Source organism: Leuciscus leuciscus (genome assembly GCF_965113295.1).
Source record: "Leuciscus leuciscus genome assembly, chromosome: 20".
NCBI lineage: Eukaryota > Metazoa > Chordata > Actinopteri > Cypriniformes > Leuciscidae > Leuciscus > Leuciscus leuciscus.
The window spans coordinates 4933883-4960109 of record NC_138744.1 but is presented as its reverse complement, the minus strand read 5'-3'; the positions used below and the strand labels follow the sequence as shown (position 1 = coordinate 4960109).

General features: G+C 37.0%; 1 protein-coding gene and 1 long non-coding RNA gene across 9 annotated transcripts in view; one reads left to right on the top strand and one right to left on the bottom strand.

The window, feature by feature from the left end:
• arhgap33 (Rho GTPase activating protein 33) overlaps positions 1–26227 on the bottom strand; it is a 97044-nt gene that overhangs the window by 35136 nt on the left and 35681 nt on the right. For 6 of the 8 annotated variants that reach the window (XM_082150590.1, XM_082150592.1, XM_082150591.1 and 3 more), the window contains one exon: positions 7751–7819. The exons of the other annotated variants lie outside the window; for them this stretch is intronic. In XM_082150590.1, coding sequence (XP_082006716.1) covers positions 7751–7819 — 69 coding nt within the window. The remainder of the gene's footprint in view (positions 1–7750; positions 7820–26227) is intronic. 8 annotated transcript variants of the gene reach the window in all.
• Positions 9351–19942, top strand: LOC309484518. Its single transcript, XR_014200881.1, has 2 exons — positions 9351–16624; positions 18548–19942. It is a non-coding gene; the product is annotated as an uncharacterized lncRNA (long non-coding RNA).

The window sequence follows — 26227 nt, the reverse complement described above, 5'->3', positions numbered from 1 at the left end:
AAAAAAAACAAAATAATAAAATAAAATAAAAATCAACAGGTAATGCCGAGTTCACACTGCACGATTTTCAAAGTAGTCGGGTCACTGTTCTTTTCACACTGCGTGACTATCTGGGGAAGCATTCAGTTGCTGGTGTGTACACACTGCACGATGGGTCGGTGACAGGAGCTTTCACACTGCGTGACTTTACAATAGGAGGAATCGCCGACAACTCCTGTCAGTCGCAAATCTATGTTTCACAACCAAACACGTGCGAGAAGTGATCAGGAAATGCAAGATCATACGTGCGTGAGACCAGAGTTCTCACGCGAGACTGAAAATGTTATTAAAAATGATATCCTGCAAGAAGCTTACGATCCAAATTGTCTGTGTGCTGATTTGCAGGAGGAAATGGTTGGGGAGACGAGGGGAGCAAGGACTGTGTGTTCTGCAAAGAGAGTTGGGGGGTAAATAATTTTGCAATATGTGCTGCTGCTGGTCAAGCAAATGTTTGTGCTTTGTTTCTGTTTGATACAATTGTAAATTTATCTATTAAAATACTGATATTGTGGTCTATAACTCCTCCCCGAACTTCCCGCTGCCCTGTATCTTGCTCTCTCATTGGCTGTCGGTCATCGGCGATGTAGTTTTCAGTCAGAACACATTCACACAGCAGGATTTTGAATCGCCAACAGGTCCAGATATCTAGCATGCCAAATATCTCACGGGCGTCTGCGACTCGTTGGGGATCGTCTCAGATCGCGTCTTTGATCATTCACACTGCGTGATTGTCGCTCGCGTGAACGAGCACCGATTTGCCTATGATTTCGGGCATATGACGGCGATCTCCCAAAACCTGTTGGTGAGCGAAAATCGGGCCTAAAATCGTTCAGTGTGAACTTGGCATAACTCTAACTGAAACTAAACAAAAATTAAAAAATACAATCCAAAATTAAAAATACATTTTGTTTAGTTTTAACCGGCCATTATTTAGTTTTGTTTTACTGGCTATTTTTTAATAAAAAAAAAAATATATATATATATATTAATTTATGAATAATTGAAACCAATTTCCAAAAAACTAATTCAAAATACAAAATTGTGAAACTAAAACTAATACTAGTGCTTGAATTCAATACAAAACAACAACAACTAAATAAATAAATAAATAAAATACTCAAATAAAATTTGCCATTTTCTAGTGATACAAAAAAAAAACAAAAAAAAACAACAACTATTTAACAGGTCAAACTGATCAAAACTTAAATTAAATTTACAAATTCAATACAACAAAAACAAAAACTTTCCAATGAGAACCAATATAATACATATTTCTGAATAATTAAAAAAATACAATTCAAAATAAAAACTAGAGAAACTAAATCCAATACTAGTACTGAAATGGAAACTTAAACTTAATACTAGTACTTAAAATAAACTAAAATGGATATTAAACTAAAATTGTCTTTTGCAATGATATAAACAAAACAAAAAACAATTTTGGAATAATTATATCTAAAAGAAACTGAATTTGAAAAAATATTTGTTTTAAAAATATAATAGCCCTGCTCCATATGATTAAAAATAAAATATTTGTTCCGACCCAGCCTCTTCCCGGCTCCCCACCTTTCCGTTCAGCTCTGGACTGAGCTCACATTCCTAAATCTGATGATAACCTTCCCAGCACATGGCTTGAGGATCAGCTGAGATCTCAGAGGAGAGATGTCGGCCAAATCAGCGACAGTGAGAAGAGCTCCCTGCCATTGTCTATAAATCAGTGGACATGAAGAGGTTAACTGGAGTCACACTGATAGTGTGTCAGTCATTATTATTTCACAAAGAAGCACACCACGTTTCCTCTCGGTCTTGAAAAGGGTTTTCAACATAGTGGAGTAACATTCCTGGAGTCTTCTTGCTTATAACTGACAACATTCACTCCCGAAATAACTTTTGTTCCTTTGCCTTAATATAAACAAAACAGACTGAAATCAAAATTGACCCCATTTACATTATTAATAAATATCCCTTATTGAACATGTTTCATCAATCTTTCATGAAAATATGAATGTGTTTCTCCAACTGAAATGACTTTCTGTTAACATTAAGGATGGGAAAAAATAATATTAAATCATAATTTTGAATATAGACTGAAGGAAAATATGAATAATGCTAAACCGCTAAAGTGTTTGCCAGGAAGTTGCTTAGATATAGTAGATAGTCAGACTTCAGATAGACATCAAAATCAGACCGTTGCACAAAGCACTTAAGACTCTGACTATCTTAAGTAGGACTACACTGCAATGCATTCTGGGTAAAATAAGACTCTTTTCAAAACAAAAAACATGGCGGATCGAGTAAGCGCATTCAGCCGCTCAGTGCAGTTTACCCCAGCGGAAAATATGTGTTTGTTGGAGGAGTGTAACAGTTACAAGGACATTTTACTTTACGGAGAATGTAGTAACAAGAAGAAATGTTTAAATTATGAGCCATTTTCCCTTTTCTTTTGGCTGTGTGTAATGTAACTGATTGTTACTGCTGGTTGCCAAGGTAACAGAGTCTTAGACCTAAGTTAGCCTGGGGGTAAGGTGTCTAATTTGTTTGGTCTAAATTAAGTCAGTCTTTATTTTTGTGAAGCAGTCTAACTTGCATTAGACTAGACTATGAGCACATTTTAGACTTGTCTAACACTATAGACCGGTCTAAAATAGCTTCGTGAATCCGGCCCCTGGAGTCTTCTTGCTTATAACCGACAACATTCACTGCCGAAATAACTTTTGTTCCATTGCCTTAATATAAACAAAACAGACTGAAATCAAAATTGACCCCATTTTACATTATTAATAAATGTCCCAGGTCTTATTGAACATGATTCATCAATCTTTCATGAAAATATGAATGTGTTTCTCAAACTGAAATGACTTTCTGCTAACATTAAGGATGGGGAAAAATAATATTAAATCATAATTTTGAATATAGACTGAAGGAAAATATGAATAATGCTAAACCGCGAAAGTGTTTGCCAGGAAATTGCAATGCGGTTGCTAGGTTGTACTGGATGGTTGCTTGGCTGAAGTCTCTAATGTAATTTTAGCCTCTAGATATGGTTTAGGGTTCGTCGACTCGAATCCCGAACTATGAGGTTAAGCAATAGTCATGGTGATGCTTGGCTAGGTTTCACTCAGAATTACGCCACATCACAGAAGCTAAATTTGTTGTGAATGCCATTCAATCCAGTCTAACATGCCATTCAATTCAGTCTAACATGCAAAGAGGAAAACATAAAAGTACACTCCCGCTGAACAGTTTTGGGGTCAGCACAAGTTTTAAAAAGAAATGAATACTTTTATTCAGCAAGGATGCATTAAATTGATCAAGAGTGACAGTAAAGACATTTTACAAAAGCTACAATAGATTTCTGTTTCAAATAAATGCTGCTCTTTAAAATGTTATATTCATACAAAAATATTAAAGCAGCATCACTGTTTTCAACATCAATAATAAGAAATGTTTGAGCTCCAAATCAGCATATTAGAATGATTTCCGAAGGATCATGTGACTGAAGACTGGAGTAATGATACTGAAAATTCAGCTTTGATCACAGGAATAAATTACATTTTAAAAGTATATTCACATAGAAAACAGTTTTTTTTTTTATATTAAAGGAACACTTCACCGTTTTTTTCATATTAAACTATGTTATTCCCTTAACTAAGACGAGTTGATACATACCTCTCTCGTCTCAGTGCGTGCACTCAATCGCTTTGGCGCGCGGCGACACTTTGATAGCACTTAGCTTAGCCCAGTTCATTCATTAGGGACCAAACAGAGATGAAGTTAGAAGCAACCATGTATGGCGGAATAGCTCTTGGGAGCACTTTGACTCGGCGCAGTAAAAAGTCACGTTGGTTCTAATGACAGAAGTGAGAGGGAGAGGATTTTTCAGGAGTGAATTTTTACTGCGCCGAGTCGAAGTGCTCCCGAGCCCCAAGTGCTATTCCGACATACATTATCGTTATCCTTTTACCCGCTTAGAAAAGCGCCACGTTTTATTTTGTGTCACCATACTTGGTCATGGAACTACTCGTGTAACTGTATTTAAATAGGGAAAACGTGGAGGTGTTTGGTCGCTTCTAGCTTCATCTCTGTTTGCTAAGTTAGCTAAGTTTGCTAAGCTAAGTGCTATCAAAGTGTGGCCGCGCGCCAGAGCGATTGAGTGCACGCACTGAGATGAGAGAGGTATGAGGTATCAACTCGTCTTAGTTAAGGGAATAACATAGTTTAATATGAAACGGTGGAATGTTCCTTTAATAGTATCTCACATTTGACATTTAATTTTATATTTTTTACTGTAGTTTTATACAAATAAATGCAGCCTTGGTGAGCATAAGAGACTTCTTTCCAAAGCAACAACAAAAATCTAACCATGCCCAAACTTTTGAACAGTAGTGTATAGCATTATAATATAATATAATATAATATAATATAATATAATATAATATAATATAATATAATATAATATAATATAATATAGGCCTAATATAATATAATATAGGCCTAATATAATATAATATAGGCCTAATATAATATAATATAATATAATATAATATAATATAATATAATATATGATTTAAAACCCTCAGTTGCAAGTGAAACAAAAAGAACATCAAATCTATGGTCTACTCAACAATGACAAAGAGATAAATCTATGTTGAATGCAGCTGGTAGATGTATCATTAAATCTCATTCGATCCAAGTTTCATTGCACATTGTGTGCTGAGACCACATGACTCGCCCATCCAGCTGTGAAAGCTCCCGATCACAGTGCTGAAAAAAACTCAAAAAAGCAGTGTGCTCTTATTCATCCCACAATAAAGACTACATTTCAAACTTCAAGTGTTCCTCATCCAAGGCTACGAGTGCTGCGTGTAGTGACAGTAAACGCAGCTGGTTTTTCAACCAAGGTCACAGTGATGTTATGCAAACACACACCTGTCGGACCCGCTGGAGGATTTACAGCAAACAACGCACCTGGCGTCTGGCATATGGGCTCACCTGAGATAAACCTGCGATGGAAACATGCTAATGAACCACGCTGACCTAGTGCACCTCTGCTCTGCTGTACGATAAAGTCGGTATAACTTGAACTTGTCTAGTTTCTACCTCATAAAGCCTGGAAAAATGCAGGTCCTGCCGTCTCTCTTCTGGTAACCTCATACGCGTTCTCCATGACTGGTTTATGTTTCTCTGACAGACACTTTTGGACACAACACAAGCTGCTCTTGACAGCTGCTTCAAATCTTAAACTTTAAAGACATAAAAGCCACACACAAATCAGTAATCTATCACCCGACCAACCAATTAAACCCTAAGAAAGCGAGGTAAATATTTCCACAAAATACTGAATCCTCCTTTATTGGTTCATACCTTGAGCACTCTCTTCCTCTTGAACATTTCTTCTGCGGATGATACCTTGACGCAGAAGTCTGGAGGTCAACAAGGTCAAGTACTAGCCACACTTTAGCAGTCATCACCTCCCTATGTCATCGCTTCACCAATTCAGGTGCATCAATGTTCATTCTGGTCTCTAATCCTGCCGTCGGACTCTCTGGAGACATGCGGATGGGTGGGCTTTCCTTGGTGATTCTCGTAAGCGCAAAAGCACTCTTTCTTCACATACTCGTCTATCTCGCCTTTCGTATCGTCTCGGACACACAAAACGCGCACATTCAGAGGCACCTGTTGAATATTTGATGTGGTGATCTGAACGCTGGGTTAACGCCAGGCCTCTGCGGCTCCTCAGCTGTTCGCAGGAAGAGGAGGGCTGCTCGTATGACGCTCATGAGGAGGGCTGCTCTCCACTGGTTTTTGGACATGTTAGGGATGTTCAGGCACCCTTTTCTAGGTGCGTCCTGACAGTTCAATATATACGGGTACAACAGGTCACATAACTGACAGTTCGGATCGCATTCCGGTTTTTGAGTCACGGATCGGTTCATTTTTCAGATCAGCAAAAATTAGGAGTTGAGACGATTAAAACGAAATTTGCTTTACATGTAAAGAACACTTTATAGTACTTTGATACCACAGCAAAACTATAGCCTAACTAATAAAAATTAAAGGCAAGTGAACAGTCAGTAATACAATAAGAAAAAAATACACAAATTACAAGTATTCAGGATAGGGATGCTCTGATCAGGATTTTTACATCCGATGCAAACTACCTATTTCTTGTCATCATGATGATCCGCCGATCCCGATCCCGATCCTTCAAGCTTTATATAAGTGATCTGTAAGCTATCTGTTGACAGTCACTGTTAACCCCTTACACCCTGAAGGTATTTTTAATGATTTCACATCTAACTGGCATACTTAAAAGTAATGGCTTGCAACTCTACAAAAAAAAAAAAAAAAAAAAACATTTGACTTCAAACTCATTTGATAGAAAACCGTTCAAATTTTCAAGAAAATAGATTTTGATCATGTTTGGAGGTTCTTATGTTATACATCACGGCTGAGAAAAGCGCAAAAAAAGTGACGCAATTGATTTATCCATCTTGTAATTATTCTTGCTTGACATGATGACTATCAGAAAGTATATATGACAAGTCATAAAACGTCGCCGACGTCTTTTTACATTTTTACGTCATCAAATTAAATCAGTTTGTGAGATCGGCCTAATTTAGTGACTCAAGAACAAAAAAAGAACATTGTTTCATCCATCAGAATTAACTGGGTAAAAAAAAATTATTAAAAAAATTTAAAATGGTGTTCCATTCCAGAATGAGTTCAATTGGTTGGAGAAGGGATGACATCAGCAGAAAAGACACAATAAGACCAGAAACATGCATTAAGAAGATAAACAGGGTCAGTTTTGATTTCAGGGTTCAACTTTTAAATGAGATCACTATATCTGTATCTTTCCATCTGAAATAAATGGCTTGCCAGAAAAGAAAATGTAATCTGAACATGGATATTTACACATCCCAAAATACAAAGTCTAGCATCCTGATCACACACTCACAGTCCATTCTGGTCATCCAGTGACCGGTGATGCAGCTGATGCTATAATGCACAGTTTACCTGTCTTTTGACCAGCTTTGCAAAAGATATGCACAGACAACTCACAAACAAGGGCTTTTTCAACTCAGTCAGAGGTAAGACACAGAAGGAAAGGCAAAAAATGCACACAGATCACGAAACATGCACAACACACAAACACAACATCACAAGACATAATGAGTCTCATTCACTAACCATGTATTTCTGAGTACAACATGTGTTTAAGCAGTTTTTATGTGAAAGTTATAGGCTATTAAATAAAAGTTCAGTTTTATTACTTAGGCTAAATTTTATTTGAAATGCACAAAATTGATACACTGAAATTTGATACATTAAAAATATGAAATCATATGCAGAGACTGACAAATGTTTATACAGTAGAGGTTTACGAAAGCCCTTATGTGAACACGGGTGTGTATTATGCTATCACTTCCTGTAGACACGCCCTTCCTGATTAAGTATGATCTGGAATTATCAACAGTAAGCAATTATGAGTGAATGAGACTCAATAAAAAACAAAAATGACATGCACGGTAAGAGTTTAGGCAGGGATGGGTTCAAACACTGTTATTCATCTGAAGCATCTTAATCATCTTAATACAGCATTTTATAATTTTACTATTTCTCTTTCTCAGTTCATAACTGTACAAACAGAGTCAGAGTTGATCCCATCCTGTGCGTGAAGTGCGTTGGGATGCGGAGCAGCACTTACCGGACATGTCCGCCAGGCTCATCGCTCTCACAAACATGGCGCATTTCCGAACCCACTGGGGTCCTGACACTTGACACAGAAAAGGAGAATAAAGGCCATTTAATGTCAGCCATTAGTCTGCACTATAAACTCATACACACAATGACCTGCCAATGTCCAATCACTGGATTCTGAAAATGCATGAATGAGTCAAGATCAGCAAAACACAGTGAGAAAGACTTATATTAGAGAAAGTTATACGGCATCTGCTGAAATTAGCAAATGTGCAACTAGTGGCAACTAGCAAGGAATAATTCTCCAGTTTCCCCAGTACAGTTGCATTCACCTCAAGCAGTTTAAAACTGTATTTTAGCACCACAAAATATTTTATTATCCTGACGTTTATATGTTTGTCTGGTCGGCGAGAGAAATAAACACTGTAAACTGTAAAGATACGAAAGGCCTTTACAAGGTCAGCCTCATGTAGAGCCGAACTGCAGACAGCCGTAAACAAACACAAAGAATCCATGAGACCTCCAGGCAGGAATTCTCTGGTATGGGGAGTATTCTGCAACCATGGCAACGAGTGATGTAGGAATGGAGTGTGTTTTTGTAGGGAGCATTTTTTGGCCCGTGTGAGAGTTACGCTAAGTTCAGCCAGTTAAAGACTTTAAGGCCAAAAAACAACTTTAACTCAAGTACACGAACATGAACGCTTGGCCAAAGGCATCGCAATGTACATAATGAACATACGTTATTGAGTTACTCCGGTGGTAACAAACCTCAGTGTATTAGTTTATTTAACTTGCTCAGCAAGAATGTCTTCAAACTGGTGCTGTGCCAGGACATTAGTTGACCTGAAAGAGCAAACTGACCAAAGAAGGAATTCATTTATGCTAATTATTTGTTTTTTATTTTTTTATTTTACAATGTTGATAATGCTAGGACAAATGTATGCATTTACTTTACGTTCTTGCTTAGTGAACATTCAAGTCTTAGTCCCCAAACAGCCAAAACTAAAGAAAAAAGGAGAGTCCTAAACTCTATTTAAGGAGTTTAATCAGAATAATCACTTCAGAAGATATGCACTATATCAATGGCTTAAGTTAACTCTTTCCCAACCATTGACGTAATTTTCTGTCATTAATAATACAACGCTTGCCTGCCATTGATTGGATGTTCCAGGAATCCATGTTTTCACTGTTATACGGTAGAGGGCGCTATTATGGATCTTCTGAAAGCGCACAGAATCTCAGGATCAAAACACAGGCTAAGAAGAAGCCGAAACTAGCGATAGAAGCACTGCTTATGTACATTGCTTTGACAAAAATTAGATTTTCTCAGCTTTTTTTTTTTTTATGAAACTTGCAAAAAATAATGCATAAAGCTAGAATAAAATGTTTTTTGTTGCAGTTTTGTTTAAAAGGTGAGGATCTGTTTTTTTTGTGTGACATAGCCTATTGCTTTTTTACCTTTATTACCTCTAGAAGATTTAATATGCTAGAAGAAACAACAAGAACAACAAAAAAAATCTAATAAAAAAAAAAAAAAACTTTTTTACATTTTTTTATTATTATTAAATTTGTTTGTTTATATAAAATAAAATGTAAAACTAAACAAAGTTAATAGCCAAATATAGATTTGGTAATCCATCCAATCAAGTATATATATGTGTGTGTGTGTGTGTGTGTGTGTGTGTGTGTGTGTGTGTGTGTGTGTGTGTGTGTGTGTGTGTGTATATATATATATATATATATATATATAATAAAAAAAATAAAAAAAATATCCTACTAGAGATTAACAAAAATTCAGTATATCCAGTAGAATCTTACTTGACTATTACATCATTCTTAAAAGATTCTTATAAATAAGACTGGTTCCAAATTATAATAGAAACTAAATTTGCAAACCCTTTCCTTGCCAAGCTTTAAGAATCCAAAAATAGGCATTACCTCATACTATTTAAATACAAACATACTTTGTGTATCCTGGTACCAGTGCATTTGTACCAAGGGGATGGTTGTGGGTCACCATAGTAAAGCTGCTAGCAATTGTCAGCTGTCATCTTAACGTGGCCGAATTATGCTGATATATAGAGTAGAGCGAGAGAGGCTTATTATAGCGAAGTCGTGCTGTCAAAGTCCGTACCATCATGTGGGCAGCGTCTCTATAGTAACAGCGCTGGCTTTAGCCATGGAGAAAGGCTCAATGTGTGCGTGTGTGTAAAGGGTGAAACCACATGGCTGTTAAATAAAGAAACCAGGATAGATGTAGAGAGAGAGAGAAATATTAAAATGAACAGTGGGCTGTGTTTGTGTAAGTGTCACACAGTGTATGTGGTGTCCCTGGTAATAACCACGTGAGAAACTGGGTGCAGCCCAAGCTGTGTCCAGTAAAGCACACGCTGTGAAGTGTGCTTGTAGGTGCGCTGGATAAAATGGGTCACACACACACACACACACTATTATTGTCACTTCCTCCCGCAGTCTCTCTGTGCTGTCGGAGTAGTTCTGCTGTACACACACACACAGACACGTGCACGTACACACTACCGTGCCATTTGACCTTACGAGCAGGAGTGTAAATATTTGCTCTGACAGTAGCACAAAAATATGAAGCACAACTGTTTTCAACATTGATCAATGTTTCTTGAGCAGCAAATCAGCATATTAGAATGATTTCTGAAGGATCATGTGACATTGAAGACTGGAGTAATGATGCTGAAAATTCAGCTTTGCATCAAAGTAATAAATTACATCTTAAAATATATTAAAACAGAAAACAATTGTTTAAAATTGTAACAATATTTCACAATATTACTGTTTTTACTGTATTTTTAGTGAGCATAAGAGACTTCTTTCAACACTAAAGAACGTTTTTCCAAAAGAGGTTTGATTCATTGCTATAAATGTCAAATTAATAAATTCATAACCATTCAAATCAAATTAACGATTGAAATGCAATGCTTCATTATTCACAAAAGTTCACAGAAGTCAGTGTCTAGCATGTTTATATATATATATATAATTATTATTTTTTTATTAAACATCTACGTAGGTAAATATTTCTACAATGTATTGTTATATTGATGCATTAAACTTCAGTGATTAAATATGATTCCTTCAGTTTATTTTTAAATTAATAGAATTTAGTACTATTTTTAACCAGCTTTTTATTGCAATTTACTTTCATGTTTTTAATGGCTGTTAGGATGAAATGGGGGGGGGGGTAAAATACACTTCATTGATTATTAATTTTCCTAATCAGTGCATTGAATTTTCATCAGAACATTTACACACCCTTCCCCTGCGAGCTGTATCGATCCTCCTCTACACGCTCTGATTAAGGACATGCCGCAGGTAAAACAAAAATGTGTTTCGAGAGGTTGATAGCGGTAACAGAACTAACGACGTGAAAACATGACCCTCAGATATTATCAAAACTGGAGCTGGCCATTATGATCATTGTTTTTCGTTCGCTGCTCGCAGCAGGTGTCCTGGATCTGACCTCAAAACAACACAATAGGACAGCGGCTATTAAGTCACTCAAGCAGAAGAGGCTATACAGGCTATTGTCAATTGTCTTGGAGAGTCAACACCCGAAACCCCACCTCCAAATCTCCAAGACTAAGCAGCTTTTTTCCCAAGACCATTAAAAGACAGATTATAAGTGGAGTTTGTGGATCCCGTTTCAGAAAAAGCCCAGTAAGATGTAATGGTCTGACAAAAACACTTCCCTCACAAAAGAAGTACTGTGATGCTACTAGTACAGTGATGGTATCAGATGGCATAATACTGAATTATTATCATATTCATGTTTAATAACATTGGTTGCACTTTATTTTACAGTAAGTGCACTTATGTGTACTTACAGTGTATTTACCTAAGAAAGTACTGGGTAATATAAGGTAACGACAGGGTTAAGGTTAGGTTTAGGGATATGTTCAGGGTTAGAACCTAGTTATTACCCAGTTATTGTAATTACTATAATAAGTACATAGTATGTACCTGGGGAACAGGACTGTAAAATAAAGTGCTACCATGATATTTATATGGAACTAGGGGTGAGCGATATCACGATTTTAGATTGTGAACAATAAAAATGGCCACATAATTTTAGCAAAGCAGCGGCAGGGTTTAGTGTTGTCAAAAATATTGATATTTCGATACGAATCAATACGGAAATATCTGAAATGGCTCCAATACTCCTTTTCTGCCGTATTGATAAACCGATCAAATATGTGCATTCTTGTTCTCTCTTCTCTCCCATGACAAATTGACACACACCCGCCTCCTCTCACTCACTCTTATTGGATCCTCTTATTGGAAATGTAAGCCAGGTGGATTTGAAAATGGGTGCACAGCATATTCAGCACAAATATATCTACCAAGGTATGAATGGTATAGCAGTATCTTAACCAGTTACCGTGATAGGCTGTATATCGTCATACAACCCAGGCCTAACTGAAAAACAGAGCAGAAGAATTCCCGACTGACGCTACAAGTGTGCATGTGGGAATCGTGCTCTGCAATGACAGGACGGGCGGGGGGAGGGTGCGTTCTGCTCAATGACTCCTCACCATGAAGATGCCAAACAAAGCTGAACCAAACAGACTGACAGAATGTGCAAAAACACAGAGAGAAATCCAAGAAAACAGTGGAACACTATTGATTATAACATCAAGAATCTAAATTAATTTTAGTTAGTCAATTAATTTGGCCGTTCGGATCTCAATGCCAACTTTTTTCTTTTTTTTTTTAAAGAAATAAAGTTCAATTTCCTCAAAATGGTCCTTGTAAAGCATTTTACACTGCATTTTTTAAGTTAAATACACTGTTTAGATATTACTACCATTTATTACTTTTCTCAATGTCAAGATTGCGGCAAGCGTGGCATTGTTTACATGTCAATAGCATCAGTTTTAGTGAATAATGAATCATTTCAACTGGATCATGCAAAAAAATAGTCTCAAAATAACTATTTGTTTGTGAATCACTAATTAACAAATGCAATGTAGCACGAAAAATATATCATACATACCGGAGAACCTTACATACAAGTCTCAGAGATGTTAAAAGGAACTGAAACACCAAACTGACTGACAGTACAAGCAAAAACAGAGAAATTCGAGATAACAGCAGAACACAATTGATAATAGCATCAGACTGATGCATTTTTAGTGAGTCAATATATTTCGACAGTTTCAGATCTAAAAAACGATGATGAAATGTTTTTGAACATGAAAAATCCAGAGATTTGTACAATTCCCATGAAAGTGTTTTTTTAGAAGTACCTGCATTTTTGTACTTAAAGGGATAGTTCACCCAAAAATGAAAATTCTGTCAGTAATTACTCACCCTCATGTTGTTCCAACCCTGTAAGACCTTCGTTCATCTTCGAAACACAAATTAAGATATTTTTGATTAAATCTGAGAGCTGTCTCACTCCTCCATAGGCTTCTAAGACACTATAACTTGCTGGCCCAGAAAATGCATTAAAGACATCGTTAATATAGTCCAAGTGACTACAGTGGCTCAATCTTAAGTTTATAAAGCGACAAGAATACTTTTTGTGCGCAAAAAAACACAAAAATAACGACTTTATTCCACTATTCATTTCCTTCTCTCTGGGCCTCGAGTTAGTTCACGTAGTGTTTTAGCGCAGCGCGTCTGTGCTCACTATTGGCCGACGCTGGTCATGTGTGTGATGCGTGTGACGTGCAACACAGAAGCGCTGCGCTAAAACACTACGTGAAAAAACTCGAGGCCATGTTGGAACAACATGAGGGTGAGTAATTACTGACAGAATTTTCATTTTTGGGTGAACTAACCCTTTAAATACTACAGTTTATCACAATGTTTTCGATATTGACTGTCACTCACCTCAGTTTTAGTTCTCTTTTGCAGTCGAATGATTTCAAAATCTTAGAATAATGAATCGGTTCAAATGGATGATTAAAAAGATAATTTTCTTCTGAATCACTCATTAACAACCACTGAACCACTGTATCAATGATACCAGAAAATTATAGATCCAAGTCTCAGATGTGTCAGTGGCTTAAAAATCCCACTATAATTTTTTATTATAAATCATTTGCCATTCAGTATAGCAAACATTTGCAATTTGCTTCAGCACACAGATTTTACTTTGGACATCAAGTGGTGTATCAAGACAGAATTGTACATAAAAACAAAAACAATTGGAAAAATGTTAGTTTCTAAATTTTCACAACTTTCCCAGACTTTCAGTACAGACCTACGATTCATTTTTGGGTCGTCAGTTGAGAACCACTTCGTAAGGTTCAGTTCTTGTTGCATTAGGAAACTTCCTCTCCATCCCTCACTTAATATGGTCCTGTAAATTTCTGTTGTGTTCCACTTTCCCCCCCCAAGGCCGTTCAACCTCAGAACAAAGCAGCCTTGGCCTTCCCATTCACCCATGGCTTCTAAGGGCCCCTGGACCCCCCTACTCCTTCCTCCCCAGCCTCTTCTTAAAGATCCCACCCAACCCCCAGCACTTTAAAGGACCTCATTCATAGATCTACGGCTATCCACGTCTGTCCCCGCAAGTTCTGAACGCTCACCCGGGGAAGCAACTGCTCCAAAATCTCCATCTACACTCCCCTCAGACACTAGCATTGGGCAGAGCTCATGTGCCTGGGATGACAAGGGACAACTGGGGATTGGGTAAAAGCAAGGTCAAATGAATCATGGACATTCCTGGAGCGGATCTTAGAAACTCTGCTCCCACAGTCCACTGTGGCGTTGTAACCCCCCCCTCTTCACGTTCTGTCCTGCTTTCTATGGAGAATCAGGAAGGCCCAGAAGCGCTGCTGGCATACTAAACACTCTCTCTGCATCCCAGCTGGGGCCACGTGAGTGTAGGAGGAAGAAAAGACGACAAAAAAATGAGGAAATGATGGAGAAGAGGCTAGGAGAGAAGTCGTCTTTGCAGTTAGACAAAGCGTTTGTCTGTTTGCATGAGCATATTGGAGTGAAGAAGTGCCAATGATGGAATAAAACAGTGTAAAACACTGACAGAGAGTAAAGGCAGATCGTAATAGGATGAAAGTTGTCTTCGGATTAAAATAGTTGCAAGTAAATCACCATTTTTGTCTAAAAGTTTGAATTCTCAACTTTAATCTCAAATATTTAAAAATGAACCAAAAACTATTTCAATATCATCATTGTTATTACTAGTATTACTATAATTATTTTGTTAAGTCCCATATGGATTTGATTTATAAATAATGCATTACAAAAGTCTTTCTCTGTCGTTCACCTAGACTAACTACATGACTATTAGTAAAATGAAATGGTAATGTCAAAATAAGTGAATAGTCTATCCAAAAATTATTTACCCATTTAGCCTACTTATCTTCCTCTCATTTTGACACCGATATTAATTTTTATTTCTTTTGTGAAACACAAAATGTGATATTAGGCAGAACATTCATGGTGCTCTTTTCCATACATCAAAAGTTGATGATGGCCATACAAAAAAAAAAAGTCATAAAAAAAATACAAATAATCTTGTGGTGATAAACATCCACTTTCATTGCATGGCAACAAGAAAGCTTATAGGCTCGCTTATTCAGCCTAACTTCTCTTTTTCTGTTGCAGTGTTGTGTTGAAGAAGAAAACCCTAATACAGCACTTGACAACATGAGACAATTTTTATTTTTGGGTAAACTATTATTAACTGTGTGAAATGAATGTCAGGGTCTTAAACATCATTAAACTCACAAGTTACCACGTTAGCATCCACAAAGAGATCTACATGCTGATGTATGCAATGCATGTAGCGGTGGGGATGGGCCGCGAAGCCCATTTGTGTTGGCAAAGTTCCTCCGGGCACGAGTTCAAAGCAGCTGCTTTTACAAGACCTGCGACTGTTTTAGAGCTTTTACTTCATTCATTCAAAATAAAACACAGATAAATGAAGTGTAGCGAGGAATGCGAAACCGCTCCATGCTGAACGCAGAAGCAAATGCACGGCTATGACGTGATGGGAAACTTGGAGGCTGAAACTTAAGATGGTGTTGAAACAGACTCTAGAGTCCATTGGCTGTGAGAAAAGACCAACAAAAACCTCACTATTTTCTTCATGTGCTAAACATATAGACCTCAAGAGCATACAATTTAACTCTGAGCAGTGTGACGAAAGGTTGAACCACAACATAAACCCACCGAAGGAAATGCAACATACCACCACAGAGAAGAGAGTGCACATGAGCCGAGAGAGAAGAGAGATACTGCCATATTGTTGGCTAAACAACAGGGCTCGATAATAAGGACTGAGTGCCGATGGCTCGGGGCCAACGAGAAAGACGCTCGGGACGGTTGACGGAATTGTCCCTTGCGCGATTGGGCCAGTGCTGCGTTGTCACGAAAGTTTATCATTTGCACGTGTTTTTTAGTCTTCTCAAGCACAAGATCAAAATCTTGATTTGAAAAGTTGAAATCATGTCATTGTTTTCCAGGAAAAAACGATTTAAGGTAATTAATTTGTATCTGTTCAATTGCAGGCTTTGTCCAAAGTAGAAAACTGATTGATTAGTTGCATATTTTTTTGTATAGAACTTTGACCATTTGAAAATATTGGCAGAACTAGTGCAAGACCACACAAAAGAGATTCACCTGTTTTCTGTCCGCCGTGTCTAAAATAGCTCTCTGTGCGCACACAGAAAACAGGTCGTGGGTACTGAATTGAATCTCTTTTGTGTGGTCTTGCACTAGTTCTGCCAATATTTTCAAATGGTCAAAGTTCAATACAAAAAAATATGCAACTAGTTTTCTACTTTGGACACATAGCCTTAATTGAACAGATACAAATTAAAGCAGGGCTATGCAGTTTCGGGAATTTCTTCGCTGTATTCTCGCTTTTTGCTTGCAGGTTTCTCTATAGAGCTCCCCCTACAGCCAGGGCCGGTTCTAGACATTAGGAGGCCCTAGGCAAAATTCATGTTGGAGGCCCCCCACCCCCAATAAAAAAACACTTGAAGCAAATATGATTCCTAACCTTTTTATTTATACAACATTTAATTTTAAAAGCAGTATATTTTTACTTACACTGTACATAAGTTTGGACACATTACTATTTTTAATGTTTTTGAAAGAAGTCTCTTATGCTCATCAAGCCTGGATTTATTTGATCAAAAATACAGAAAAATAATATAGTGAAATATTATTAAAATTTAAAATAATGGTTTTCTATTTTACTATACTTTATATTTCTGTGATGCAAAGCTGAATTTAGTGTCACGTGATCCTTCAGAAAACTTTATAATATTCTGATTTATTATCAAATGTTAGAAATGGTGCTTAAAGGAGAAGCACCACTTTTAAAATTCACTTTTAAAATGAAAATTCTGTCATCATATACTCACCCTCATGTTGTTTCAAACCTGTATGAATTTCTTTCTTCTGCTGAACACAAAGGAAGATATTTAGAAGAATGTCAGTAACCAGACAGTTTTTGGGTCCCATTGACTTCCATAGTAGGAAAAAAATATACTATGGAAGTCAATGGGACCCAAAAACTGTCTGGTTACTGACATTCTTCTAAATATCTTCCTTTGTGTTCAGCAGAAGAAAGAAATTCATACAGGTTTGAAACAACATGAGGGTGAGTATATGATGACAGAATTTTCATTTTAAAAGTGAACTTCTCCTTTAATATTTATTTTATAACCTGTGATACTTTTTTTCAGGATTTTTTATTATTAAAAAGTTGTTTTAAAAAAAGTCTTCACTATCACTTTTTATATATTTAACACATCCTTGCTGAATATTCCTGTTTTTTTCTGTATTTTTGATCAAATAAATGCAGGCTTGTAGAGCATAATAATAAACTTCTTTCAAAAACATTAAAAATAGTAATGGGTCCAGACTTTTACCGGTACTGTATGTACATATTAATCAAACTTTATCTAAGGTAATCTCTTTTTTGTTTAATGAAGATGTTATTGTTGTTGTTGTTGTTATTTTGCTGTTTTATTCGATTTATTCACAGTTCCAGAATCCCACTTCAGTAGATGAGCATAAGTGCTTTTATATTGCATTGCTACCTTAAATATGCTATACACAAATCAAGTGGAAGAGAAAGACACGATCGCTACTGAGCAGAAAAAAATATATAAACTGATATTATTGGCGTAATGTCAGGGTATAATCTAATCATCAGCAGAATTTAGAAGATAGACCCATAGATATGAGATCCTTTATTTGAAACATTTAAAAATGTTGTAGTGAGTGTGTTGGCTTTTTAACTTGGAATACAGACGTCTTGTCTTTTAATTTTGTAGCTTTTTTACTAGTCAGCTCCCGACGCGATGTTATTCATTGTACGCGCAAATTCAAAGCGTCGCGTCTGGGCACGTTAATGACGCTCGCGCTCTTTTAAACTCGTAATAAAGCAGTGAATGATTTTTCCAGAAATGACGCTGATCTACAGTACAAGTTTATATTTAGAATACATTGCAATCACTCCAAAATAGATGACGACAACTCACACACCTGCATTATGAGCTGTGCTTCTTTGTGTGCTTATTAGGCTTTTGCCTCGCAGCACCTGATGGATGTTCGTTACACATACTTTCAGAAGCCGGCACCCGCTTTGTAACGGACACATTAATTGGTTTAACTGCAGTAATGTAACAGTCTATGGTTAAGATAAACATCGTCACTATTTTTAGTTAATTAATAAATATTGAAATAAATTGTAGATAGGACATTTGTACATTTTTTTTTTTTTTTTTTTTTTTTGTCCCTCTGTCTGGGCCCCATCCCGCCAATCGGGCCCTAGGCACGTGCCTAGTTTGCCTTTGCGTTAATCCGGCTCTGCCTACAGCTTCGGAATAGATATTTGACAACACTGTCGAAAAACTCGTTGGTGACTCTCAGATACCAGAGGCTAGTAGATCAACGACATCAAAGCAGATGGGACATTCTTTAAAACGTCGTCTTCATTCGGGTTCGAACGACGTGAGGGAGCGCAATAATGACAGAATTTTAGCAGATTTTTTTTTGCCGTAAAGCAATTCGTTACATTGCGAGACCTGATATCCATGCTGATATCACGCGATACTTCCTGACGCCCACCGCCCCAAAGTTGCAAGGGTGTTTTTTCCACTCACAGGCGCTTGGGGGGTGCGAGACGACCACCATTCAACCCGAAAAGAGTCATATAACTATTCCAATGACTCCGAAGCTGTTCGGTTAAGGTAAAAAAAAAAAGTTACTTAGTTCACCTTTAATGAACTTTAATTGTATTTTCTTGGAAAACAATGGCATGATTTCTAAAATGAAGAACTATCACAAACCACTTTTGCAATTTGGCCAGCTAGATTTATTATTTATTCATTTATTTTTATTGCCATATCATCAACAGCAAATTGGCTATATGCAGTGTCAAGACCAAAAAAATGTTCAACAAAGATGCATCAACAAATAGACAAAGTAGTATATCTGTTTTCAACATTTATAATAGTAAGAATTGTGTCTGGAGCAAAAAAATCTGCATTAGAATGATTTCTGAAGGATCATGTGACACTGAAGACTGGAGTAATGATGCTGAAAATTCAGCTTTGCAAAGGAATAAATTACATTTTATAATATATTCAAAGTTCTTTAATTTCTGTTCTATAATCAGTTCTGTTTTTTACTCTATGTTTAACCAAATAAATGCAGACTTGGTGAGAATTAGAAGAAAAAAAAAATTGCCCAAAGGACCCCAAATTATTGAAAAGTAGATCATGTTAACTCTGGGCCTATGAACACTTAGCCTCAATTAATCAGCCTTTTAATATTTAAAAACTATGTTTAAAACATAACAGAAAACCAAATGTTTAAGTAACCAAGGCATAAAAACAAGGATGTAGTAACAATGCAGAACTGGCCCGATAATCACCAGCGACGAACATTCTCACACCATCGTTCTTGAAGACTAGAATATAACAGGGTGAAATGAACAACGTCTTCATCCCCAAAAATACTCTATGAGATTCAGTGAGAAAATCTAAAGATGTCTTCAAGAATGAGGCTCACACACACAGTCTATGAGAAAATGTGGGCTGACAGGGCAGAATGATTCTAGTGGCTGAACTGACTCAGAGTCATTTGCCCCGGGGCTCGTCTCTAACTTAAGCCTGGGAAAGAGGTCACTGGCACACAGCTGTGTCTGCTCAAGCATAATGAAATAAGTATGAAATAAGTACCACAGAAATATTTACCACAAATCTAGTTCACATTCTTTCATGACCAAAAAAATTACTTGTACTAAATTAATTCACAATTGTCAAATGGCAAAATTACTGATTTTAATGGGGATTTTATCTACGTCTTGATAATTATAACCGATATTATCTGTAAAAAATTAACAATAAAACAAAGACTTTAATTGCAACACTGGAATTGAACCTGCTAACAAGAAATGTGACTGACACTTTATTTTTGAGAAAGACACAATCTAGATTCTATATTGTCAGAAAATGAGAAAGGTTTTGTGCCCCTTTTTAGTTTAGTTTAGTTTAGTTTCATCCACATCTCCACAGAAGCAATGAAAGTGTTTTTTTCTTTTCTTTACATTTTGAAATGGACGCCAACTTTGCTAATTAAGTTAAGTTTAACCCTCTACAAAATAACTCAGACAAAACCTGTGATTTGGAAAATTTTAGTATAGTGAGACAAAAAGATTAGATTAGATTATTGACGTTGGTAACCCATTGGTTAATTTCCACAATCTACTGAAACCCTCTTAGTATGCATGCTTTCTGTTTTGTATAATGACGCAAATTTTTTCATAAAAATATATATTTCGTAATTCGTAATATGTTTGCAGAGATTTAGGCAATTTTATGCATGTCTGCTCTCAAGATATCAGTGGTAAAAAAAAAAAAAAGATTCACAACATATCTTTGTTATTTAGTCAGTGTTTGCTCTTAAAACTGAACTAGGTTTTAGTACATAACATACATTTTGACGAAAATCTGCAAAAGCCTCGCAGAACTCCAGTACATCTAAAACACCAGTACATCTAAAACACCATCACACAAGCACCATTTCAAACTCTAAGTTCACTTTGTTCCTTTGTCTCTTTTGTTAAGATCTAAAATACTCTTTGAGCTTGAAGCCCAGGCCAGACACCAACCTAAGATGAGAGCAACGTCAAATCACTGCACAGAATGAAGACGAGAGAAATACAAAGCTACAATGACATCACAGGCTTGCTGGCGCAGAGATGAATACACCACTCAGACGCTCATTTTGATGATGTAGAATAACTGTAGGCCAGCTACAGGGCTCAATAATTGATGTGAATGAAATATTAGTTCTCCATTTAAAACAGAGATGCTTAAAGGGATATTTCCCCCCAAAAATTTTCCAAACTGGTAGAAGTTTCTTTCTTCTGCTGAACACAAAATAAGTTATTTTGAAGAATGTCGGTAATCAAACAGTTGACGGTATCCATTGACTTCCATGGTATTTTTTTTCCTACTATGCAAGTCAATGGCCGCCGTCAACTGTTTGATTACCAGCATTCTTTACAATATCTGCTTATATTGCTTTGATTATCTGAAGCACACGCGCTGGAGCGGCACTCCTCAACAAACATCATTTAAATCACCATATCATTTCGCTTTAGTAGTAAGATTATTCAAAGCGTTTTAGATGGTTTATTCCTATATGTACAGTGCATTATTAGCAGGAGAAACGGGACATAGAGAACACCTGTGCGTGCGCGGCTTGTCTGTGTAAGAGATCCAATGAATGCCCGCATTGAAAGCGAGAGTTCTGCATGAGAAAAAAAATTAAGTTTAAGGAGTTTCAGTGGCATTACTACATTAAACTACTATATAATGTTGAGTATAATGTATAATAATTAGGGGTGGAACGGTACACAGAAGTCACGGTTCGGTTCATATCTCGGTTCAGACATCACGGTTCGGTACAATGGAGGGAAAAGCAAAACAAAAATGCAGAAGGCTTGTGCATGTCTCAGGCTGGACCACCAAAGGAAAATAAATTACTTAAGCCTTGTATTTTTTAAATAAGTTTTATTAATAAAGTAAAGGCATAGAACCAGTTTATTTGTAGTGCACTGACAATAGTTTTATATAATTAGTTCATTAATTAAATTAATAAAAAAGACAAAAAGACCTTGAGATATGTTTGGTAATTGTACCTGAATGAATTGAAAATTAATTTGCTACATTTCAGATTAATATTTTTGTTTTCCTTAAAATTTTAATTAACAGTAACTTAAACACTTTGCAGTTTGAATGATGTCTTCATAAACAAAATGAAGGAGTATGTTTTTATGTTTCCACTGTTCGATCGCGCCCGCGCCTCTCACACACACACACACACACACACACACACAAATACAAGTAAACACTTTGCGACTTTTCGATTGCGCCCGAATTTGCGACGATTCGATCATCTCTCTCTCTCTCTCTCTCTGGCTTCAGAGCTAAGGCGGGGCTACAGATTAGGTGTCCCTAAAGAACCCGCGTATCTAACAGTAGTTCCGCAAGTTTTATTTATTTTTATACCGTGTATTCTCTGTGTAAATTTAAGCACCGAAACGTGACGCCCGTATCGTTTCGGTTCAATATGAATACTACCGTTCCACCCCTAATAATAATGCAATGGGGGAATATTTGTGAGTCCTGACTCCTGTCCTGATAATAGTAAAATAAAATAAAATAAAACAATAATATTATTTGAATAATAATAATAAAAAAAATTTTAACTCTTCTTTATTTTGGCTTAAAATATCGCGAATTCGCGATAGTATCGTATCGTGAGTTCAGTATTGTGATTTGTGTCGAATCGTGAATGACATGAGTGTATCGTCACACCCCAAGCCAATTCTGCTTCCACTGATCAGTAATTGATGATCTGCCCCAAAAATCCAGATCGAAGCACCCTTAAAATCAGTTTGGACTCCATACACAGTGAAATGGCCTAATAAAATCTAAATTCTGTACCGTAATCAGTAAGTATTTTTACGGTCCCATGAACATCACGCAATGAGTCGAGTGATTTTGAGGCAGCTTTTCTTGCAGGAATTACAAACAATTCAAAGGACAAAAACAAACAAAATGTTTAGCAGAACAAAATAGAAAATCAGAACGAAATCAGTTTTAGTTGTTCCAATCCAGATTAAAACTTCCGACAATGGCAGATTTCTTTTGCGATACACCAAAACCTAGACGACAATTTGGACTTCATTATGCACACCATTTTATCAGTCAATTGGATGGAGACAGACTGGAGATAGCAAATTTCACAAACATTTTCACTTTGGTGAAAACAGAACTCAAAAACTGGATGAAACTTGGCTAGTACTTCTGTTGCATGGAAAAACATGCATACATTTTCTGCCTAACCTGTTTTGATTCACAGAAGATAGAAAATCATATGGGTTTGGAGTAACATGAGGGTGAGTAAACTTAAGACGTCAACATCTAAAACAAAGGAATCTCTAACATCATGTGCATGAACTACAAATTTCACTTTTCCTGAATATTAGGCCTATACCACATAACCATCTCCTTAGCACTAGGGGTGTAAGAAAAAAATCGATACACTTGAGTATCGCAATATTTCATTTTGCAATACTGTATAGATTTTCAAAAACGCAATATCGATTTTTTAATTTTTTTTTACGTGCAAAAATATTCATGGTAAGACAGTGGTTCACGTTTATGTTGTGTTTAAATCCCTACCACTAGATGGCTATGCTGAGACACACCACTAGTGTCCTCGCCTAACAGTGTCTAACTTTTTGCTAGAAGCTAACAACGTAGCTATGGCTGAGACCGGCTCCCGAAGTGTGGAATCATTTTAGTTTCCAGAGTAAAGAGGGCACTACCGATATCGACAGGAACCATGCAGTTTGTAAACTGTGTCTGGGAAAAATCAAGTACTCTGGTAATACCACGAATTTGAGGGCACATTTAGCAAGACACCATTCAGACAACTCAGTTAAGCGAACAGCAAGCTAAACGAGTCGACCCCTCACAACTCACCCTTGCTCAAGTTCAAACGCACAAATTACCAACGACTTCAACTCGTGCAACCAAAATAACCCAGTCGGTAAGAACCTGTGAACCACAATCCCAAACTGGCACTTTGATTTTCTGTGTACTGAATAGTTTACCTTAAGTAAACTTCTTTGACTTTTATGCACATCATGTCTTTTTTCTTTTCAACTTTTTCTAAAAATTATAGTCCTACTTTAAAAAAATCCCAATATATCTCCTTATGCACAGTATCGAACTATATTGCAATGTATTGAACCGTGACCCATGTATCGTGATACGTATCATATCGCCAGATTCTTGCCAATACACAGCCCTAGCACCAGCCCTACACATGTGTACATCAACTACTAGGGGTGTAACAATACCCTCATGTCCCGATTCGATACATATCACAATACGATATTATTGTGATTCGCCAAAACATATGATAAAAGGTTAACAATTTGTTTTACTGTTTATTAAAAGGCTAAATTTGGCTGTGGGTGTAAATGAATAGGCTTGGACTTGGTAACCCAATGCACAGGACAATAGAGACACCAGAATAAAAATATTCATGATTCTGAAGCTGAAAATAGAGAATTATTTTAGACAAATATGCTGCACTTTGTCACTGGCTAGATATATTTACCACTTTTTACAGGTAACATGAGACATTTGGCATTATCAGGACCCACAAATATTCCTCCATTGCATTATTATACATTATATATAGTAGTTTAATGTAGTACTGACAAACTCTGCAAACTTTAATTTTGTCTCACACAGTAATGTTAATTTTGGGTGAACTATACACGATACATATTGTTGCATTTTTGTATTGCGATATATTGTTACACCCCTATCATTTACCACCAATACAACAGCAAATTGTGAGTGAATCCCTAAATGAACCTTCATATAAAACCTCAATATGTAATCCAAGTGATGCAACTGCAAAACACAGCATGCACTACTAGATAGATGTGCAACCTTTTCATCCAAGGAGAAAAGAGCAGTCGGGGGACGTGTCTGAGAGACACACGACTCGAATGGTAAACAGGAAACGGATGAGATAATGATGGAAATGAAGATTGGCGGGCATTATTCCCTTTCTCTCAGCCCTCTCTCTTTAACATACATGAGATCTTTATGTAACTGCAGCAGCCCAAGTAGCGGTGAAGGATGGAGGCGCAGGTTGCGTAACACAGCTGTCTCTGGTGCAAACAGCATGTTCTCTGAGGTTATGAGCATGTGATGCTCTATTCATGTCTCCGTGTGGGGCTGTATTTGCATATTGATGGGCTCCTTTTAATTTGCATCCTTCCTTTGTGGTTACAAATGGGCTTTTGCCATTGAAAGATCAAAGTTTTTTTTTCTCTCTCAGATATATAAACATCACATAACAGTGTTGACAGGTCATCTATGTATACTCTGTATGAGTTTCTTTCTTCTGTTGAACACAAAATAAGATATTTTGAAGAATGTTGGTAATCAGACAGTGGACGGTAGCCATTGACTTCCATAGTAATTTACTTTCCTACTATGGAAGTCAAATGGCCGCCGTCCACTGTCTGGTTACCCAAAATATCTTCTTTTATACTCTACAGAAAAAGAAACTAGGGCTGTGTAATTAATTGAATTTCAATTTTGGCTCCCAACGATCACCAAAATAGTACAATCGAGTAAAAACGATTATTTTGCCATGTTCTGTTTGGCAAGAACACTCTTATTTTGTCTTGTGTTCTGAATGACACGCGCACGCGCACTTCCGCCCCTCCCGAAGCCGTAAACTCTCTCAGCTTGATTGTTTAAACTGATAAGACTTAAAGGGATACTTCAGGATTTAGCATTAAGCTTTGTATTAGTAGAAAACCTTTAGTATTTTTGAATTACCGTGCTTTTCACCCTCATATCCCCCTGAGACGAGAGATTTATGTATTTTTTGTCTGGAAAAAATCCTCAGATGACGCAAAAATCGTCATTTTGCGTCATCAGAGGATTTTTTGGCCAGAGGCTAAAGACTACAGCCAGTAGTAGGGGCTGTCCCGCATGTTGTCAACCCACCCATAGGGGGTGGGATCTCACTCACAGAATGTACACATAGTGTCAGCCATCTTTGGAAGCTAAGCTAGCAGGCTCTTGTTCTGTGGAGAAAGCTGAGTAGTAGGGGTTACCATCCTCTTTTTCCCGGACATATCCAGCCGTCGAGATCGTCCAAAATGTCCGGGATTCGGCTTTTGCTTTCTGCAGTCGCCATTCATTGTTTACATGCACACCTTTTGTTTCAGTCTAACTGAATTCATTCCGATTGGTGAATCTGAATGTAGTGTTTACATGAACGCTAAACAAGTGCGTTTAACATTGCTAAGAAAATTCCCGCTCCTCCATGAGAGATACGAGACCGGTGCGTCTCAGTAATCACGCCACCGGCCTCGCGCCGTTCTCCCGCGGCCCTCAGCCTCGTCCTG